The following is a 23,301-nucleotide window of genomic DNA, read 5'->3' on the forward strand; positions in this document are numbered from 1 at the left end:
TAAGTGAGCCGCTAGAGATAAGAATTGTTTCCAGTCTTTTTTGAAGTGGGTGCTGATACAGTCAGACCTCCTGGGATAAAGTAAATGCACAGAGGTTGGAACCTTCATTCACTGGTTAACCGCTAATTGTAATGTTTCCATTACACATGTGATATTATTTTCATGAATATTGAAAAATAAAAATATATTAGTAAAGAGAAGTTATATACTAAAAAGTTTCTAAACTCCCTATTATTTAATTGAATTGTAAAATCCAGTAGGAACTAATGAATTTTAAATTTGACTTCTATTTCAAAGGTTTGAGAACAAAAATATCCTGGAAATAAAAGCTTTTCAACACTATTGAACATCCATCTAGCAGCAACAGCACAATTCTTAGGTTCTAAACACTATTGTCCAGAAAAAAAAATTTCTGACCTTCTTGGAAAGACATAAGATTATGGATGTCGGGCGGGGAAGTGCACAGTGAGCCTGGAACATCGTGTTGTGCTAAAATGAAGAGAAATACTCAAGGACTAACGGGGATACAACGAAAGCCATCAGGAGCCAGTTTCAAGAGGTCCCCACTTGCCAAATGTGAGATAATTTGAGCTTCAATAGAATAATGTCTATAATTGATTGTGACAAATTTAATAAATAAAAATTCATGAATCCATGCTGATTTCATGCGGAATCCACCCACACAATATTTTTAAAAAACGGGGCCGGCCCGGTGGCACAGCGGTTAAGTTTGCACGTTCCACTTCTCGGTGGCTCGGGGTTCGCTGGTTCGGATCCTGGGTGTGGACATGGCACCGCTTGGCACGTCATGGTGTGGCAGGCGTCCCAAATATAGAGTAGAGGAAGCTGGGCACGGATGTTAGCTCAGGGCCAGTCTTCCTCGGAAAAAAAGAGGAGGATTGGCAGTAGTTAGCTCACGGCTATTCTTCCTCCAAAAATATATAAATATATATATATATATATATATATATATATATATATATATATATTTTAAAAAGAAAAGAAAACATCTTTAACACCATAATGGAAGTTCATGATACATCAAATCTGCATTCCAAAAATTAGGAATTAAAGGGCCAAAATAGAGATTTACGAAATCCTTTAGGTGAAAGTTTAATTTAAACAGAGTTGGTAAGTTAGCACTCCTCTTCACACAAGAATGACAATTAATAAAGGCAGACAAATGGTACAATTGATCTTAAAAATCACTATTTTGCAGTCAACAATGAAATAATTGTTTATAGGAAAGTGTCATAAACAGGTTCCACAACTGTTAGCTGAAAGGTTTTGGAAAAATAGTAGATATACAAATGTTAACATTAACGGCAGAGATAACTTGCCAGTTGTGACAATGTTTCTTTAAATGCGAGAAAACTGGCTGTCACCAGTGATTCAGATTTATACAAAGTGGCTCTATTGGTGACAGCCATGTCTCTAGTCTAAGAATGCCACTTGATTTGATGCAATACAAAGTGACAAGGTATCACCATAAAATATTTTTACCTTCATTATTTGTATCTTTATTATCATCTTCAAGTTTTTATGTTTTTGTAGAAGTGAAAAATGTTTATAGTCAAATGATTTTAACTAAGTATGCTGTTTGAAATGCCGAACATAAAAATCGTATTTTGGACTCTTGGGTTGAATGTTTCCACAACTCTCCATACCAGCAAAATCATGAAAAAGTTGTTAGATCTAAAGATCATTACCACTAGCTATTTATAGTTCTCACCATGTATTGTTTTACTTTTTCTGTATCTTTATTTCTAAACAACATACTCTTGTGGTTCAAAGGTGATATGTGTTAAAAGATAGAAAAATTGGAGCATATAGCAAATTATAAAGAGTTAAAAATCAGTTCTTACCCCTATTATCTCCAACTGCAACTCTAGTTATGGTACTATTTTATTGTACTTCCTGCAATCTTTGTTCTATAAACATTTTCAGTGCTCAAAGCCTACTGTGTATGTGTGTGTGTGTTTATACCTGGTACTGGATTCTTTATCATGTTTCATGTATGATATGCACTATGAATGATACGCACGTATGGTATGCTAGCTGTGTACTCAAACAGGTCCTAATTCCTCTTTATGATTTGTTTGAATTATGATGTGTGCTACATAGACGTCTTGTAGAAGATCACGCATTTCATCATTTTTTGGCATATTTATCTATTGAGAAGTAAGCAATGTAAGTAATAGCTACTTACATCATTAATAACATAGGTATGACAGTTTGGTTTTTCGTGTTTGTGAAGTAATATTATTTTGAAGATGGTGACTAGCCTTTTTTTTCCATTTCCTCTGACATTGAGAGTCTCAGAAAGCCTCAGAAGTTATGGAGAGGCTTTGAGAAAGTTGGGGAAAGGATGGATGGAAGCAGGCACTGCAGTGATTGCATCTAGTTTCTGGCCATAGATATTTGATGAACAGGACACAGAGCATTTTGGTTAGCCAAGTTTTAATGCGGTCCTTTTAGAAGTGATTCATTAGTGTCTAACATTGTCTACATAATATTTAACACAAATTCTGATGTATGAGCCAAAATGAGTTAAACAATACTTGAAGGAATGACTTGAGAAGAATTGGATTAATAATGACAAATTCTGAATAAATGCACACATGAGGATTTTATGAACGCGTGTTAAATCTCTGTCTTTCACAGGTGGGATACTCCAGTTTTCCTTCCCGACAGGTTGTTCGAAATTTTGCGGAATTTGTCTTTCTACGATATCCAGGTTTACACGCAAATTCAACAACATCCCCTGTTTCAGAATAAAGTTTTTTCTCCCCCATCCATCGTAGTTCTATGTTATGTTTTTCCATCATTTCTAGTGATATTACACATGAATCTGAAGGCCAAAAAAAAAAAAAAACACATTAAAGGATATATAAATATTGTACAGAAAAATTCTCACTCAAGTTGAATCTCCTGTGCTGTCCAGGATGTCGTACTTAAAACCTTTTATAAACCAACTCAGTGAAAATCCAGCATGTGGATTTAAACCACTTTACACAATTAATGATGTAAAAATCAGGTATTGTGTTTAATGTGTGAGACTAAAGGTTATAATCAAAGATTCATAATGTCAATCATCAGATGAAAATCTTTCATTAAAGAATGTTTTGTTGCTGTTGTTGCTTCAGTAACAATTTCTCAAACTTTATTGCCTCATACGTTCCTATTTGATAGCAAGCATTCAACAGAATGGTTGGTTATCAATCCATGAAAATCTATAGTAAGCAGCAAAACTTCGTATTACTTACACTGATTTTCCCAGGACCCATGAGAATACCTAAATATTTACCTAAGCATTTTGGTGGTTTGGTCCACTCTCCATTCCTACATGTTATAATCCTGTTTCCCTGAAGTTGGTGGAGCGACTGGCATTGGTACTCAACTGTTGATCCTGGAGGATATGCTGGTGATGGGAATGTGGTAATGTCTCCATTGTCGATCGGTGGAGGGGGTCCGCATTTTCCTCTAGGGTCTAAAAAAATATTATTTGAACTATTGAAAGATCAAAAAACCACAGGTTAAAATAAAAATATAACTCAATATGTAATACCAAGTCTTGTGATTTCTGATAACAGAAATGATTCATTGATGAAATTTTAATCGTTTAAACTGAGAGACACATTTTTAAGCCCTTCTTTTCACTCTCCATGAAAGCACACATAAAACATTCACAGATACATCTGTTTTACAATATTCCAGTATTAAGAAATGTTTTTCTTAGTGAATATATGCTGGATATGTTGGGATAGCTAAGACAAACAAAAAAGATTCTTGTTCTATAAACAAGATATTGAAGTGGTTATTGGATATCTAGTCATTTTTTTATTGATTTACATTTTTATTGTAAGAGAAACATCACTCCTTTAATAAGATTCAAGAATTACAAATTTACATAACGTGAAAGGGAATTGCTGGCTTCCTGTTCTGGACAAGATGAACTAGAAAGCTTTCTGTTTCTTCTTTCTGCTTAGTATAGGTAAAAATCCTGAACATATTATAAAAAGCAACAGAAGAGATTGGGAAAGATGTAGCAAGGAAGTCAATAACCTTAGGGACTTTGGGATTCAAGGAATTAAAGTGCAATGAGTTCTTTTGGTTTCATTTTGCCTTCTATGTATCCTGGACTGAGCACTGAAAGAGTCTGCAACCCAGAAATGATATCAAAGTTAGGCAGGGAAAAATACAGTACCCGGGGTAGCCTGCTCTCTTTAGACTAAAGCTCAGGAAGTAAGCAGCCTACCAAGACACAATCATTTTTTACAACACCTGCATTACTCTAGAAAAACATCATAGAATAAATCTAAGAACAACCCACTCTCCACCTTCATAAACAGAGGTCAAGTGAGGGGCCTGGACTTCCATCCACACTCTGTGGGGAACAAGACACCTCTCCGCGTTTCTGTGGTGTCAGTGGAGGCAAAGTGGGGGCCTGAATTGGCACCACTGCATGTCAGTGATGGAGACCTGATAAATAAAAGATTTCAATAAAATCCAGAGTCTCAAGCTATAATACCCAAAATGTTCAGAATACAACTGAAAATCACTCATTGTCCCTAGGACTGGGAAAATCTCCAAAGAGAAAAGATAATCAAGAGAAGACAGCATTGAGAAGACACAGATATTGGAATTAATGACAATGGCTTTTAAAAATCCAATGGGAATTATAGAACTAAAAAATAGAACAGAATAAAATAACCTTACTGGATGTGCTCAGTGTTAGATTGCTGATGACAGAAGGGTAAATAAACTTGAAGGTAGAACAATACAAATTACTTGCTTTGAAAATGGACTGAAAAGAATAAAATAGACAGAGCTTCAGGGACCTGTGGGAAGATAGCAAAAGGTTAAAGACTAAGGAAGCAAAAAGAAGGAGGTCAGAGATGATAAAAAAAATTCAAAAACTAAGGCTGAATATTTACCAAATTGGGCACAAGGCATAAATCTATATATCCAAAAAGATGCGTGAATACTAAACAAGATAAAACCAAGAAATTCATGCCAAGATACATAATAATCCTACTGCTCAAAACTAAAGAAACTAAAGAAAACTAAACTAAAGCTAAACTAAAGAAACTAAAGCTAAACTAAACTAAAGAAAAAGAAAAGATCTCAAAAGCAGCTAGATAGAAATTATGCAAACCTACAGGGAAAAAGGATTCAAATGCCAGGGTGGTTCTCATCTGTCACCAAGGAACCAGAAAGAAGTGACATTTCTCAAGTGCTAGAAGAAAAGAACTGTCAACTCCTATTCCATATCCAGTGGCATTATCCCTTAGGAATAAAGGGAGAAATAAAGGCACTCCCAGACGAAGGAAAACGGAGAGAATTGGCCTCCAGCAGACTTATACTTAAAACAATGGCTAAAGGAATTCTTCAAATAGAAAGCAAAAGATAACAGAAGGAGGAGTGAGACTTCAGAAAGGCAGAAAAAACAAGGGAAGTGATAATAATAGGAACAAATATAATAGACTATCTTTTTCCTAATGACTTTGTTAAATTTGACTGCAAGATTACACTATTTGATAAGGTGCTGTATGTATATAAAGGAAATACATAAGACGTTTATATTTAGAATGTGGGGTACTAAATGGACTAAAATGGAAGTAAAGCTTCCACAGTTAACTTGAGGTGGCAAAATGTCAATACCCATAGGCAGCAATAAGTTACGTGTGTATATCTTCATGCCTAGAGCAACCCCTAATAAAATTGTACAAAGAGATACACTCAAGATTACTACAGACATATTAAAGTAAAATTAATTTACATGTTCAAAAAATCTATAGGGAAGGCAATAAAAGGAAACAAGAATCAGAAACAGAGGAAACACACAAAAGCAAATAATAAAATGGCTGACAGAGCCCCTAACAAGGCAGTAGTTACTTTAAAGGTAAGTGTTCTAAATACACGAGTTAAAAGACTGAAAATAGCAGATTGGTTACAGAAACAAGACCCAACTACAAGAAACTCACTTTAAACATGAAAATATAGGTAGGTTCAAAGTAAAATATTGGAAAAAATACATACCAGGCAAAACTTAATTTGAAAAACTAAGAGTTACTAATACAATATCTCCTTTGTTGGCTCCCCTTATTTTCTGAACTGTGAACACTGGAGTGTCCCGTGACCAAGTTCTCAGACTATTTATTTTTTACATAGTTACACTAACATCACAGATGAGCTCTACTAGTAAAATACATTTAAATAGAATCCATATGCTAAAGAAACCCAAATTTAGTTCACATTCTATGATTCTCACCCCTGCCCCACTGCCTATTTCACGTCTCAAAGTAGAATTTCAAAGGGCTGTCAAAGGTACTCAGGGTATCTTGATTACATTTATTCCTCGGCAAGTAACTGAGCATCTTAATGGTTAAGATAGGGAATTATCTGGGATTCCAATTGTTCTTCTAATCTGGACAAATCTTTCATCAAATAAATATGCCTTATTACTTAGTCCATCCACAAAAGGAACTGGATTTTAAGCATCATCATTTTATTTGTGTTTACAAAATTTATTCCATAAGAACTGCTTCATTCTCCCTTTAAATCAATGTATTTTGTCCCTAAGATATACTCTAACACTGGGGGTAAAATAAGACATTCTACCTTTGCATTGAGGTGGGTCTGTCCAGATTCCATTCAAACATGTCACATATATTTCCCCAAATGGATAAAAAGGTTTGATGCATTCGTAACGTACTCTCTCCCCAGATGGATACCTAGACATATGATTTGAGGTAATGGCATTTTTGACTTCAGGTGGTTTCTTACAGGAAACATCTGAATAGAGAAGGAAAAAAGTATCTCCAAGGTAATGATCATTTTGAGTAGCAAATCAACAAATGAGATTCCAACTATATTTCCAGAGGGGTTTCAAATTAATCAATCTGTCATAAAAGATTGATTCTTTTAATAAATTTACATGTAAGATTGAGGAAAAGGAGAGAAAGCAATATTTTTTTAGGACAACTTAAGCTTCTCTACCTTAAATCTCTCCCCGATTCTTTACTAGAAGATTGATAGATATTTGTGTGTGTGTACGGAGGGCAATGAAAATGAGTTTTTCTGAACATTTCCCTTTGAGTTCTCGTTATATAAATTAAAAATGAATTTATAAACCACAAGAAAATCATAATAAATAGAATTTTGATAGCAGAATTTGGCTTTCAACCATCCTATATGTGAATTGTAGTTTTAAGCCCCTAGAAAAATAAACACAAGTAGACACTTACTTAGAGAATAAGTCAAGCATGAAAACACTTTGAAGAATATCATTGTTGAAGGAAGAAGTTTACTAATTAAAGGATCCAAACAGGAGGTGTAGAAAAACAACAGAAAAATAACTGTATGATTTATAAAAACACTATTCAATGACTTTTGGGGGGCAAATGCTTAAGGATACTACAATGAGTCATGTGTAATTTATCAGTGAGATTCAGGTAGATATAATGTATAATTGGCTATGGCGACGGTTCCTAACCCAAAGTGTGCATGGAGCCCCTTGACCCCAGAGTTTGTGATTCAACAGGTCTGACTACGCCTGTGAATTTGCATTTGCACTTCCAACAATTTCCCAGAAGATGCTGATGCTGCTCTTCCAGGGACCGCACGTGGAGAACTACTGAGCTATAAGACTAACTATTGAGTACACAATTCCATCCTTTGACGTTAAGGCATGAACCTTCTTTGGCCTGAAATCCCAGCCTGAAAAAATAATCTACGTCCACTTTATGATGATGCTAGAGGGAATTCTATATTATTTTACTTCAGGCACTTTCATAAATAAATTTTAAAATTTCATCGAAATACCTCTGCATGTTGGCCTTCCTATCCATTTGCCGTTAACACACTGGACAAAACTGGATCCATCCAATTGGTAATATTCTGGACATTTATAAGCCACTTGTTCTCCTGACCTATATGATTCCTTTTTCTGGCCTATGAGTATGACATCATTAAAGATGGGTAAGCTAAGACAATCCGTTTCTGAAACAAAAAAAAAATGTACTTGTTCAGTAAATCATTAAAAATATATAAAGGCCAATAATTATTCTAGAGTAATAGTTAGCTACATATCAAACCAAAGAATACTGTACAATATTTTTCTTCACTTGAAAAAAAATGTTAGCAGTTTTGACTTAATTACATTGAATGGTTCTACATTCATCAAAAGTATAACATTGAAATAGTGATTTTGAAACTATGAAGAGATATGGACACATGTAATGCTTGAGACCATACTTCTTACATTTGAATTCTTATTTGCCCATAGAGGCCACTGGCATTTTGGACATATTTCTACCTTGTGCTTCCATCAAAATCTGTTAAGACTAATTATGTCAAATATCTTAGAAAATTCTATATTTATAAGGAGATAACTGGAAAAGTAACAGTAAGTAGAATAATAATGAGACTGATCAGCAGGGGCCAGCTGTGATACAGGAACAGAAATGAAAAGTCTGAGAATGTAGATCAGAGATGTCACAAGCACACACAAGAGGACGTGAGAATGAAATAATTTGGCTCATGTTGTCAAACTCTTCTTATTACCTGGATTATTCATCTCTACCAGAATCCAGATCTTTCCAGAGATACCTTATTAAGTTCATAACTACTCCTTAGTTTCATATTTGTACCATTTATGCTCTAAATTAAAGATATTTGTCAGTTTTACGATAAAATGAAATGCACTATACTTATGCATGGTGGCGGATCAGACCATTTTCCTCCTAAACATCTTATAGATGCAGGTCCGTCAATCCCAAAACCTTCGGTACAGCTGTACATCACTTCTTCTCCATATTGGTAACTGTCTAACTTGTGAGCTAGAACACCGTGTGGAATCAAAGCTGGTGGTTCACAAGGAATTCCTTTAAAAAAAAATAAAAGAAATGAAAGAATGACTCCATGTTTCACTAACTTTTTATGTACCAGTTATTTTTTTTTTAAGATTTTATTTTTTCCTTTTTCTCCCCAAAACCCCCCAGTGCATAGTTGTATATTCTTCTTTGTGGGTCTTTCTAGTTGTGGCATATGGGACGCTGCCTCAGCGTGGTCTGATGAGCAGTGCCATGTCCGCGCCCAGGATTCGAACCAACAAAACACTGGGCCGCCTGCAGCGGAGCGCGCGAACTTAACCACTCGGCCACCGGGCCAGCCCCTATGTACCAGTTATTATATGTGGTAGTTTTAATTTACAAGACATGATCACACAGGAGCTACCATCACATTACAGAGAAGATGCACAAATCTTTCCTGAAACTACCGTTCTGGGGTGTGTCCAGCTGTCAACTTGAGCAAGAACTTGAAACTAAAAGTGTCAATATATGTACGAAAGACTATCAATGCTTCTCTAACCAATCGTGAATAATAAAAGCAAACAAATTGAGAATTAATCCTCTTCAGAAAAGTACTATTTACCGTAAGAAATCAGAAGGGATGTTGTAGGGAGAACATAAGAAATTTTTTTTAAAACCTGGAGGCAAAGCAAACACTATAACTTACCTGAATAGGTAAGAATATGAGTAGGTATACCAATACATAGATAGGTTTAATTTCACTATACATCCATTTTTAATACCAAAAAAGCCAGAATTAAAAGTGATTTAACAGCGAACCAATGAAATTAACAGAAATAAGGCTGATTTGATTATGCAAAAATTATTTGGTAAAAGATAGATAAATGTATAAATGATTTTGTATATTTAGAAATCGAAAGGATTCTGGCTCATGACAGAATGTGACAACCGATTATTTTTAATGAATTCTTCTGAAAATAGGATTTCAGTTTGTGTACTGTCCTTACCTACACACTGAGGTGGAGAACTCCATTTTCCCATGTTGCAGGTTATCCCATTGCCTTCAGACAACCTGAAACCATCTTCACAAATATAACTTAATCTGGTGCCATGTGCATAACGCTTGGGTTCAGATCTCTCTTTCCTTTCTTCTGTAGATTTAGATGATTCAATGGTACCATGTTCTATACGAGGTGGTTGAGAGCATGGGGTTTTTTCTATATGAAGAAAAGAGATCAAGGAGTCAACCACAAATATAATGTTTAAATTGCCAAAGAAAGTCAAATGCTCTTTGGGGCTTTATAATAAGGATAATTTGAACAAATTAAATTATTTAAAAACTGAAAAACATTTGAAACTTGCAAGGGTGTAAGTCTCCATAAAAATCTATGCTACAGGCCACTTCTTCAATGTGTCCCTTGATTCTTGTCCTGTTCATCCTGAGGAGTAAAATAGGCCTGAACAGAAATTTTATCCAGTATTTACACAGTAACCCAAAGTTTTTGTCTGTATTCTTTTCACATTAGAAGTGAAAGAATGCTGATTGCTTTGTATACCTAGATTGTAATTCACTGTTTCAAGATAAAGTGGAATAGATACAGAGAAGGGCCTTCATCTTGTTCATTTACACAAAACACAGAGGAGTATCAGCTTATTTGAGAGAATGTCATGAAACAGCTTACACACGACTGACCCACACAGCGTGGTATTGACTGCCATCTGCCGTCTTTGCACACGATTTCTTCTCCTCTCTGGATTAGATACTCTTCTTTACAGAGAATAGATATTTTTTCTCCATCCTGATAATTCACTGTAGTTGTCATATCTTGAGCATTGGGAATCTGAGGTGGAGGTGGGCACAATTGCATTTGTACTTCTAAAAAGATTAAATTTAGATTTCTTGATTAAAAATCTTGTTAAAAATATTAACAAGATAATTCAGTAAATACGAAACTCAATAATAATGTACCATAAATGATCAACTAATAGTGTTGTAATCTATGTTTCAATATGTTTACCTTTCAGCTTGGATAGCCCTTTAATCTACCAGGTTTGCTTTATATTCTCATGGTCTTCCTTGGAGTTTCTTCCTTTTATTCTTTCTATGATCAATCCTGCATAATTTATGTAAAACCTAGTTTGATTACTTTTAACAATTAGGTGGTTCTAACTTAATTACTCATTCAATACTAAGCACTAAAGACTGATAATGGGATCTTTTTATGGATATTGGTGATCAAATATTTTGTGATTAGATTAAAACCCTGGAAAGATGTTCTACCAATGGAGGCTGATTAGCCAGAGGAAGAATCACATTTAGTTAGTGATCAATTAATTTGATAGAGCTTCTTGGCCTAGATAAGAAGTAGACATGTTCACTAGTGGTTTATAGTGTGCTGTTAAAAGTTCAAAACTCCCCTGGAGGTACTGTTTATCAGCTTGCCTACATTGTTAAGGGATATAGAGATGGATATAATGTACCCAGTTGAACAGGTTAGATGGCTTGGCTACAGTTACCTAACAAGTAGGTTATAAAATATCCCTTTGTAAACTTGTGTCTTAGCGCCCATAAAACTGAGATACCTCAGATGTATCTTGGCAGTTCCTAATCTGAAGACAAAGCATGTCTTGTTCAAACAAGGGAAGACTCTGGATGACTATCCCTGGAAGCTTTATGACCTCTCTACAATTTATTACTTTCACTTTCTCTTGTCATACTGTGTTTTTATTTCAATAAAGATAATGAATTTCAAAATAATGAAAACATTGATGAAAGAATGAAATATTGATGAAATGATAAAATTTCATGCTGTATCTTTATTTCATTATGCAAGGATATACTGGGAAGTCTTGTAAATCCTTTCAATTGTGCAACATTTCCTATTCACATCAGGCAAATAATTGACTGAATACACTTCATTCAGGCTTACTAAGATTATCAGAAATATTGCCATACTTCTCTCAAGTCAATAGGACTATTTTATATTCTATCAAAAACATTTTCTCATATATCTATTTTAAATATTTTGGCATTATTTTCTTTATATTCTCAAGGATTTATTTTCTTCTGTATCTAAGATTTAGCTGTCTTTGTCTGGAGAATCTTAGGTTGAACTTCCTGATAAGTTTTTGCCAAAGATTGGTCCATCTACTAAATTTCCCTAAAAGCTGAATTGTTATTCTGCAAATCAACTCTTTATGCATTTTTAAGCTTCTCCTAATAATCTTTGATATTCTTTGGGTTTATATTCTTTTCTAACTTCTAGATTGTAATACTTATTGCTTTTATTTTGTTCTTAATTTTATAATGCATGTTTTAAAGCTATAAATATCTGCCTTTGCTGTATCCCATAGAGTTCAATGTGTAGTGCTACCATTGCCATTTTATTTAAAAGATTTTCTGTTGGTTAATCATTGATAAAGGGTAATCTTTTTATTTTCCAGATTTTTAAGATGGACGAATAAGGTATGTAGCTAGTTCTTATTTATTTTATTTTTGCTTTTAATTTAGAGAGACTGGTTTGAGGACACTAATTATTTGAAATCCTTTGGGAATTCTTTTATCACATGGAAATAATTAATTGTTTTAAAATAATTGACTATTAAAGTAAAATAATATAGACCTCAAGACAAGCAGTATTACAAAAATAGTCAATAAATATTTGATCATTATAAAAATGGTAATTCACATGGACAGATTGATCATAAAGTTATATGTATCTAAAAAGTGCATTAAATACATGGAGCAAAGATGGACAGAACGAAAGGAAGAAATAGGCAAATCCACCATCCTGGTTAGCAACACTGAGAGTCTTCTTTCTCTGACTGATAAACAACCAGACAAAAAAGTTTAAAAAGACATACGTAAATTAGAAGAACACCATGAACCACTTTAAACTGATCAAATAACAAGAGTATGCATAGATTTTCACATTAAAATATTTTTTCAACACTTTGCATGCAACGTTTTACAACATTGCAAAGATTGAAAATATGCCATGTGACAAAAAAAGCATGAATACATTTCAAAATATTGAAATCTTTTACAGTAAGTTCTGTGACAATAGAATTAGATTAGAGATAAATAAATCAATTATCTATGCAAACATTCATGATACTCATTAAATTGTATACATTAAATATGTGCACTTCTTTATATAATGACCATAACACAATACATCGTTAAAAGGTAATAAATTATTTAGAAAAACATAAATATTTGGAAATTAAAGAAGAAACTTCTAAATAACTGACAAGATTAAGAAAAAATCAAAAGGAATGTCAGAAAATATTACATACAGAATTAAATGAAAATAAAATGAATAAAAAGTTTTTTGAGACAGCTAAATCAGTATTTAGAAAGAAAAGTGTAGTTTTAAAGTTTATACTTAAAAAGTAGGAGAGTTTAAAACCACGTTTTCATTTTCTACTTGAGAAATGAGAAAAAGAGTACATTAAAATCAAAGTGACAAGAAGGAAGGAAACAGTAATTCCACAGAACAGGAAACAGAGAAAATTAAGACAAAGAGAAAACAGAGGAAATTAATAGAGCTAAAAGAGTGAATGTTAATAAAGCTAAAAAATAGAAAAGAGAGCAAATTAAGAGTGTTAAAATTGGTGATTTGAAAATATTAATGAAAAAAAACCTTAGGAAGAATGATTAAGATAAAAAAGAGAAACAAATGTCAATATCAAGAAAGAAAGAAGTGATATCACCTAACAGACTATAGAATTAAAATAAAAATAAAATATTAAGTGGCTAGTAGAAACAATTGTATACAAACAAATTTGATAAATTAGATTAAACAGAGATATTTATTGAAAAATATGACTTCCTTACATTTGGACCAAAGACAATATAGAAAATATGAATAGCCCACTACCTATTAAATAAATTAAATTCTTCATCAGGAAAACCTTCCAAAAAAACAATCTACATATCAGATGACTTCACAGGTGAATTCTATCCATCATTTAAGGAAGAAATAATACAACAATAATACGGATAATACTCTTGCATATGTATGTTCAGAAAACAGAAGAGCAGAGAACTCTTCTCAATTTGTTTCATGAGGACACAAAATCCCTGATGACAAAACCTGGCAGAGACATTTCCAAAAGAAATAACTACAGATTAATATCCCCCGTGAACATAGATGCAAGAACCCTTAAAAATATATGAGCAAACCAAGTACGTGAAAATAGAGAGAGTATAATATATCACCACCAAGGAGAGGTAACTCTAGGAATGAGAGATTTGTTCAACATTCAAAAATTTATATATGCCATGCGCTACATTAACGAAATTAAGAAAGTCATGTTACCAAATCAATAGATGCATAAAAGTCATTTAAAAACATTCAACCATGGTTAATGATACAATTTCTCACTCAGCTAAGTCGGATCAGAAGGATATTCCCTTAATCTCATACAGGGCATCTACAAAAATCCTACACTGACATTATAGTTGTAGTAAAACATTGAATATGCTCTCCCAATGGTCAAGAATAAGACAAAGACATTTGTTCTCATCACTTCCTTTCAACAGCTTCCTTGAGGTCCTAGTCAGTGCAACAAGATAAGAAAATAAACAAAAAATAAAAATAAAAATAGACCAGCAGAAATAAAATCTTGTATTTGCAATCATATAGTTGTTTACAGAAAACTGTAAGACACCTACAAAGCAAGACGTAGAATGAACAAGGCAACTTAGTATAGTTTCAGAAGATAAAATTAATATACAAAAATCAAGTACATTTCTTTATACTTGCAGCAAAAAAGTGAAATGTAATTTTGAAAAACTACGTTTATAATATTAAAAATGTAATTCTTAAAATTACATTTACAATATTAAAAATAAAATATGAACAAATTTTCTGGAACCGTAAATCTTCTACATTTCAAACATTACTGGGGAGCCAGCCCTGATGGCCTAGTGCCTCCACTTCTGCAGCTTCAGTTCCCAGGCACAGAAGCACATCACTCATCTGTCAGTAGCCATGCTGTGGTGGCAGCTAGAAGAACCAGAACTCACAACTATACACAATTATGTAGTGGAGCTTTGGAGGATAAAGAAAAGGAGAAAAAAGGAGGAAGATTAGCAACAGATCTTATGGAAAAAAAGTGGGAAAACAAAAGCAAAAGTAAATAATTTAAGAGATATATCATGTTTACGGGATTGAACACTCAATATGGTTAAGATGTCAGTTCTCCCTAATATATCTTTCATTATATAAACCATCCTTTTCGTTATACTGGCAGACATGCTATAGAAATTGATGTGTTCCCTGAAATTTCTATGTTAATGAAAAGGCTAGAAGAACTAAAACAAACTTGAAAAGGAAGAACATAATTGGAGAATAAATATATCTATATATCTATATATCTATATAGATATATAGATAGATAGATAGATACACATCAGATTTCAGGACTTAATGTAATGCTGTAGTTATCAAGGCAATGTGGCAGGGCTAAAGAGAGATAAATGGACAAATGGACTGTTCCTTTAGCTTCTCCCCGCTAAATTACAACCAAACGGATATCGGCAAACTGAATACAGCAATACATTAAAAGTATCATACAACATGATCAAGTGGGATTTATACCAGGGATGGAGGAATGGTTCTACATCCGCAAAATCAAGCAATGCGATACACTACATTAAGAAAATGAGGAATAAAGATCACATGATCATCTTAATGGATGCAGAGATTGCATTTGATAAGATCCAACATGCGTTTATCATAAAACCTCTCAATAAAATGGCTATAGAAGGAAATTACCTCAATATAATAAAGACCGTATATGACAAACCCACAGACAACATCATACTCAATGGTTAAAAACTGAAAGCCATCTCTCTGAGAACAGAAACAAGAGAAGGGTGGCGACTCTTGCCACGCCTATTCAACATAGTACCGGAGGTTTTTGCTGAGGCAATTAGGCAAGAAAAAGAAATAAAAGATATCCAAATTGGCAATGAAGAAGTGAAACTCTCACTGCTTGTGGATGACACGATCCTATATGTAGAAAACTCTAAAAAACCAACCAGAAAAATATAAAAAATAATCAACAGCTACAGCAAAGTTGCACAGTACAAAATCAACTTACAAAAATCAGTTGCATTTCTATGATACGACAATGATAACGAGATAGCAGAAAGGGAACTCAAGAATACAATCCCATTTAAATCCCAAGTAAAAGGAATAAAATATCTAGGAACAAATTTAACCAAGGAGGTGAAAGACCTATACACTGAAAACTACAAGGCATTATTGAAAGAAGTCAAAGATGACATAAAGAAATGGAAAGATATTCCATGCTCATAGATTGGAAGAATAAACATATTTAAAATGTCCATATTACTTAAAGTAATCCATAGATCAATGAAATCCCAATCAGAATACCAATAACATTCCTCATGGAAATAGAACAAAGAATGCTAAAGTTTATGTGGAACCAGGAAAGACTCCAAATCCCTAAAGCAATCCTGAGAAAAAGGAGCAAAGATGGAGGCATCACAATCCCTCACTTCCAAATATACTGCAAAGTTATAGTAATCAAAACAGCATGGTACTGGCACAAAAACAGACACAGATCAATGGAATAGAATTGAAAGCCCAGAAATAAAACCACACATCTCTGGACAGCTAATCTTTGACAAAGGAGCCTGGAACACACAATGGAGAAGGAAGTTCTCTTTGATAAATGGTGTTGGGAAGACTGAACAGCCACATGCAAAATAATGAAAATGGACCATTATATTACACCATACACAAAAATTAACTCAAAGTGCATTTAAGACTTCAATGTAAGACCTGAAACCATAAAACTTCTAGAAGAAAATATAGGCAGTATACTCTTTGACATTGGTCTTAGCAGCATCTTTTCAAATGCCATGTCTACTCAGCCAAAGGAAACAAAAGAAAAAAATAAACAAATAGGACTACCTCAGAGTAAAGAGGTTCTGCAAGGCAAAGGAAATCACAAACAAAACAAAAAGAAAACCCACCAACGGAGAGAAAATATTTGCAAAGCATATATCCTATAAAGGATTAATTTCCAAAATATATAAAGAACTCATACAACCCAACAACAAAAAAAGTAGACCATCCAATCAGAAAATGGGCAGAGGATATGAGCAGACATTTTTCCAAGGAAGATGTACAGATGGGCAGCAGGTGCCTGAAAAGATGTTCAGCACTGCTAATTGTTGGGGAAGTGCAAATCAGAACTGCGGTGAGATGTCACCTTGCACCTGTCAGAATGGCTATAATTGCCAAGACTAAAAATAACAAATATTGGAGGAGATGTGGAGAAAGCAGAACCCTCACACAGTGCTGGTGGGAACACAAACTCGTGCAGCCACTATGGAAAACAGTATGGAGACTTCTCAAAAAATTAAAAATGGAAATACCACACAATCCAGCTATCCCACTACTGGGTATTTATCCAAAGCAACTGAAACCAACAATTCAAAGAGATTTATGCACCCTTATATTCATTGCAGCATTATTCACCATAGCCAAGACGTGCCCATCAACTGATGAATGGATAAAGATGATGTGGTATATGTATACACAGTGGAATACTACTGAGCCACAAAAAAGAAAAAATTGTCCCATTTGTAACAACATGGATAGACCTGAGAGTATAATGATAAGGGAGATAAGCCAGACAGAGAAAGACAAACACCACATGATTTCATTCACATGTGGAACATAAACAAACAGGTGGTTAAAGAGAACAGATTAGCAGTTACCAGAGGGCAAGGGGGTTAGGAGGTGGGTGAAAGGGGTAAAGGGGCACACATATATGGTGATGGATAAAAATTAGACTATTGGTGGCGTGCACAATGCAGTCTATAGAGAAACTGATAAATAATAGCATACACCTGAAATCACACAATGTTATAAACCATTATGACCTCAATAAAATAACTGAAAAAAAAAATAAAACAAAATATTTTCAAGGCTCAAATAAATAAACAAATAAATAAGAACTAAAAATGTACTAAACTGTAGATAAGAGATTCGTTTTTCTATTGCTGTGAAACCACTTTCTGTATATTCTAGGATTGAGGAAATTGGTAAAAATATTGTGGATAGTGAGTCAAGGTGTCCTACACTTAGAGAAGAAAAATAGAGATACGAAAAGTGGAAAACTGCAATGAACTATGTGCTGTTCAATTCAAATTGGTGGTGTCAAGATGACTCAGAGTTTTTAAGATAGATATAGATAAATAGATAACTAGAGACAGATACATACAAACATAGATAAATATGTAGATAGATATATTCATACATAATAGTCACAGGTGTAGACATAGGGAAATTTGCAAGTAATAGAAGGAATTAGAAGCACTAGTGCTCTCATAGTAATGAGCACACCTACTGTCCAGATCTTAATTTGCGGTCATCAAGTTTCTGGGTGGTTTGTTCTATAGCTGACTGCTGCACACGATACAAGTAATACGTAGAATCAGGGTTTGGTTAGTTTCTAAATTACTTTCCAGCTTGAACCTTATTTGTCATAGTAAATAGCTAAAATTTTTAGAAAGACACATATATTACTTTTACAAGTTAGGAAGAAATAGAATAAAACTTTGAAAAGATTGCAAATAAGAGCTTACCCGTGCATGTTACTTCAGGCTCCCATCTTCCATTTACGCAGGTTGAGTGTTTGTATTTTCCTCTACATTTGTAACTTATGTTGGCGTTATGATTAAATTCAATCTTATGTGAATAGCTTTCCTCATGTGTAATTAACTTTGACAATTTACACTTCGCAAGTTCATCTGTTGCTATAACATGAAAATGTTTTCTTGAAAAGACTAATTAGAAGAATCAAAGCGACTAAGACAAAAAAAATAGCTATACGGTCAATAGTATTATGAAATTAAAATGTATGCCTATACATTCCACCAACCAAACTTGGTTCCAGATCATATTGCACAAGATGGGCTATTCTGTATGAACGTAAATCCTGTGTCCAGTATTTGAAATTTCATAGAAAATATCCATCATAAAAACATTTTGCATTTAGGGGACTAGAAGAGCATAAGAGGTTGACTTTTGTGGATGGTGTACATAGCGAATAGTCATCCCATGGCTAAATTTGGTTCCATATTTAAAATCTGTGCAAATGGTCACATTCATTTCTTTCTTGATCTCAAGTATCTCTACAGTACTTTTTACCCAAAGTCTTTAAATATTAAAATAAAATAATTATTTGTGGAACTAGACGATAAGAAGTTGTTAGTTTAAAGACATTTTTTCAAGAAAGGTGGGGTAATATAATAAGAAAAGTACATCTAAGGTATATTGTATAGAATGTGAATATTAAAGCAGACATTTAAACAGAGACACAAAATTGGAATAAGAAATTGGGTTCGTAAAGTCACAATGTTTTCTATACATACTCTCAGAATTTTCAAGAAGCTAATTTATACACCAGATCATTCTATATTTCAATAATATTATAATGCCATAATAGTAAACTTTTGCTGGTTTGAGTATAAGTTAAATATTGACTATAGAAGCTTTTAAAATAGTTACATATTTCAAAAATTCAATGCAGATGAGAATCCTGTTTGATTCTGATAAAATATCATTGTAGGTTTTTAGCAGTACTTGTTAATGATTTGTTAATGATCAGAGTCAAGTAAGGATGAACAGAATAAAGAAAAGTCAAGTAATTGTTCAACGAAATGTAATGATTTTGTACTGCAACCTTGAAAAAAAATAAAATAAAAGAGACTAACTCAAAACACACCAGAGGCTGGAGAAATAGTGCTATTTTTAGGACTAGTCCAGCGTGTTGAGGAAGACAAAACTAGATCTTCCTCAAGAGACGGTAACTGAAGGAAGATCAATAGTCAAAGGGAGTGGTGGTGAAGGTTGTCATTCTGTTCTGTGATTTCTTGGTTTCTGAAAGGATTTCTTTGTTTATTAGGAGAAAATAAACACAGTGAGATGAGTGAACAGCCAGAGTAGAGGGAGGTGCAAAATAAACATTGAGAGGAGAAACTTGGAATAAAGCCTCTGACAGCTGGCAGGGGAGTACGTGAAGTCGAATATAGGTAGAGGATTCACCTCAGAAAGGAAAGCTCTGAGAACAGAAGACAGTAACAATTGAAGCAGATGTTTGGTATAAGCCAGAATGAAAGTTGAGAAATTTCATACCTAATATTGCCTTGGGTTTTTCCCTCATACGAAATGAGATAAGATCATTTGTGGAGACAGAACAGGGCAAAGATGAGGTTTGGTCTTGAAGGACTTACAATACCTTTGAGAGGAATGTGTTTAGAAAAATCTAAGGATTAAGAAGCAACAAAATTTACTGATTCATGTAACAAACTCCTATCAAATGTCACCTGCATGTACAGCCCATTTTTGGATGTTGAGAATACACAGTGAGCAAAACACATATGAAATCCTGCTCTAGAGGAGCAGAGGCTCAGCTCTACCTTCTCCTTGAAGAAGTAATGACTAGAAGTCTGATGAATAACTAATACTGGACATCCAGGGCTCTCTTTGAATGCAGGACCCACAAAACTCCAGGAAAGAACTCATTCTAAAGGAAAATCAAGAGGGTCCCCAAGATTCTCCCAGTTAGTCATCAAAGACGTGGTCATCCAAAGGTGCGGATGATTCACTTACAGGGCAAAGGGCATCAATCAGGTTAGTTTCCTGGCCCAACCCTGACTGTCTTCTATGACTGGGCGTCGCTACTGAACAAGAGAGCTTGTGACCCACCCACCCTCCGGCTCATTAACTTCTTTTTCTGTATTTGAAACAGACTGAAAAATTATCATTGTTAGAAGCTCTGAGAGAGGCAAGATTTCTGTAGGAGTGTAGCAAATGCATATTTCCTCAACTTTATTTCCTTGTTTGCCAGGGTCTGAAAGAAAGAGTACCATAGAAAAACAAAAATGGTACCTGTGCAAATATAGTTCTATTTTCCTGGTAATTAGTACTATTTTAATCATATACATACCTATAGGTAAAAAGTAGCTTCACACTTATAAACAATATTAATATGAGAGACAGAAAGATTCAGAAATTTCTACTGCTATTTTATGTCTGTCCTCTGGACACACATATTGAATTATCAACAACAAATGTTGGGATTCATTATAATTTAAAACCGACATGTTCAAGAATATATCTAAATTTTAAAAATATGGTTGTGAATACAGTTTTTACAATAAAAATATTAAATCCTATTGAATGCCAATTTGAGAAGTGTATTCTCACCAATGCACTGTGGAAGTTGGGTCCACGTTCCACGAATACACATAATTGACTTGTGTCCAATCATTGTAAATGCTTCTCTGCAAGTGAACGCTACTGAGTCTCCATGGCGATAGGGAGGGTCAGAAGGCTCGACATAGCCATGATCAAGGCCAGGTACATCTCCGCATGTACTGTCCTCCTCTGTGAAAATTTCACAAAAATATGTTTATTTGTGTATGTATATGAAAACAAAGTGTTGATTTAAGTTTAAATATTAATATTTTCATACATTACCAATACACGTAGGCAAGGTGGTCCATTCTCCATCAACGCATTGAATTTTGTTAGAACCCTTCAGCAGAAATCCAGGATGGCAAACACATTCTACCACTTCGCTGTGTCCATATTCTTGCTTCTGTGCTTCTTTAACTTCCCCATTCGGGAGTTGAGGAGGTGGACCACACGATCTTACTTCAGCTACAGTAGAAATGCTGTGTAATTAGTGGTTAAATTGTCTACTTACAACTTAAAAACCCAGTCAAATGGAGAGATTTTTTCTTTCATTAATTTATTATTTATTGGCTAATTTATTAAAGCATTCTTAAACAACGACAAAACTATGGTGTTTACAGCAGATTCATGTTTCCTGGTTCTATTACTTATACTACTGAAGTAGCACATTGGAAGTATATTTAAGCCCAGAAAATATCTTCAATAATCTAGATACTCTAAAGATGTATGCAAACCAGTTAATATATATAGTGTATAACTTACAGCAATATTCATATTCCACCGAAACATTCTATCAAAACTTTTTGAAAAAATACCATCATTTGAGGCAAGCATTTGATCAACGCATATTCGCCTTGATTAAGCCATACCTGTGACTGAACTGACTATGAGCTGCTTCAATATTCTTTAGACATACTCAGTGAAACTTGAGGTAAGGCCCATGCCATGTAAAATGTCCAACATTAATGGCGGGCTTGTAGGCAAAGGAAAAGTAATAAAGGAGATCCCCCTAGTGTCCGAAAGCATGTATGTATGTACAGAGACTTCCACTGCGTATTTCAGGAAACAATTGGAGATTCATTTCTTAAGGAAGTAAATCTGCAGTATCCACTACAGAACACATGTCTGTCGCAGGTATATCTCTGGGTTAATGTATTGGCTTATAGACACACTGCAAGCCAACAGAAAATTAAAAGAGAAAAACAATGTTGATATCCACAATTCTAATTTTTGTTTCAGCAATTGTAAAACATGTATTCACCTTTACATGTTGGAAAACCAGGGGACCATCCAAAGTGGTAGCACTGAACTGAATCTGCTCCAACAATTATATGTCTTTGTCTGCAGGAGAATTTCAACACGGCTCCAACTTTGTAAATGTCATTCTTGGGGTCAACATTTAAATATCTTTCTATTTGGGGAATCTTGCATTCTCTTTCTATAACAAAGGTCAAATAATTTAATGAGAATGTATAATCATTGCCAAAGTAGTTTTATATGTGTCATGTAAAAAGAGGTGCTGGGAACTGCATATACAGAGGCACCAGGTAAACCTCTTGCTTGAAAACTGTTACATACTAGGTTTTCTACACCCTCTAAATCCACATAAGACTCTTTGAGAAATATTACGGCATTGAACAGCAATATACGTGTCCTGCAAATTTATTTGTAAAGTCAGCTTGCTTAGTCTAGATCTGATTTTATCACTGTCACTCATAAAATTTAATGTTACATTTTCTGTACTCTCACAACATAAAAGTATTTTCTCACATTAAAAAACTAATGCTGCAATTTTTAAATTGCACACAAATAAAAATTGGTATTTTTGCTGAATTCAATTGGGAAACAAGAACACACAGAAGAGGGATTTCTAATGCACTTTAGTTAGAGGAACACTGAAAACTGCTTAATTAATATTCTGTAAGCGAAGAATCACACTGAAACATGAAATAAACTGAAGAAACATGTTCGAGTCACATAGCTAGGCAAATTCTAGGTATTCCAAATAGTTACATATATACAACCATGTATTCTTACTATACATTTAATTTACACTACCTACTAATAAATTGTTAATTATTCTGATCCAAATTAGAAATGTGTAAAATAGTCCCTTAAAACTTGTAAAATTTGTGACATTCCTAAATATTTAAAAAAAATGCATTTTTATCATTTGGAATTTTTCTATCTTGCTAATTAACTTAAAAATGAAAAACTAATTTAAAAATTAGAAT

At 33.9% G+C, this 23,301-nt stretch overlaps 1 protein-coding gene across 7 annotated transcripts in view; it reads right to left on the reverse strand.

The window, feature by feature from the left end:
• Positions 1–1,097: 1,097 nt before the first annotated feature.
• Positions 1,098–23,301, reverse strand: part of LOC103544660 (complement factor H-like) — a 74,547-nt gene continuing 52,343 nt past the window's right edge. For 4 of the 7 annotated variants that reach the window (XM_070602406.1, XM_070602403.1, XM_070602400.1 and 1 more), the window contains 11 exons: positions 22,329–22,505; positions 21,350–21,532; positions 21,077–21,256; positions 18,451–18,621; positions 10,510–10,692; positions 9,824–10,033; positions 8,715–8,888; positions 7,828–8,004; positions 6,625–6,798; positions 3,308–3,490; positions 1,098–2,851 (listed from right to left, as the gene is read on the reverse strand). In XM_070602406.1, the coding sequence (XP_070458507.1) occupies positions 2,631–2,851; positions 3,308–3,490; positions 6,625–6,798; positions 7,828–8,004; positions 8,715–8,888; positions 9,824–10,033; positions 10,510–10,692; positions 18,451–18,621; positions 21,077–21,256; positions 21,350–21,532; positions 22,329–22,505 (2,033 nt within the window). In that variant the 3' untranslated portion in view covers positions 1,098–2,630. The remainder of the gene's footprint in view (positions 2,852–3,307; positions 3,491–6,624; positions 6,799–7,827; positions 8,005–8,714; positions 8,889–9,823; positions 10,034–10,509; positions 10,693–18,450; positions 18,622–21,076; positions 21,257–21,349; positions 21,533–22,328; positions 22,506–23,301) is intronic. The other 3 variants (XM_070602405.1, XM_070602404.1, XM_070602401.1) reach the window with 2 other exon arrangements.

Source organism: Equus przewalskii, chromosome 31, assembly GCF_037783145.1.
Source record: "Equus przewalskii isolate Varuska chromosome 31, EquPr2, whole genome shotgun sequence".
Classification (NCBI taxonomy): Eukaryota; Metazoa; Chordata; class Mammalia; order Perissodactyla; family Equidae; genus Equus; species Equus przewalskii.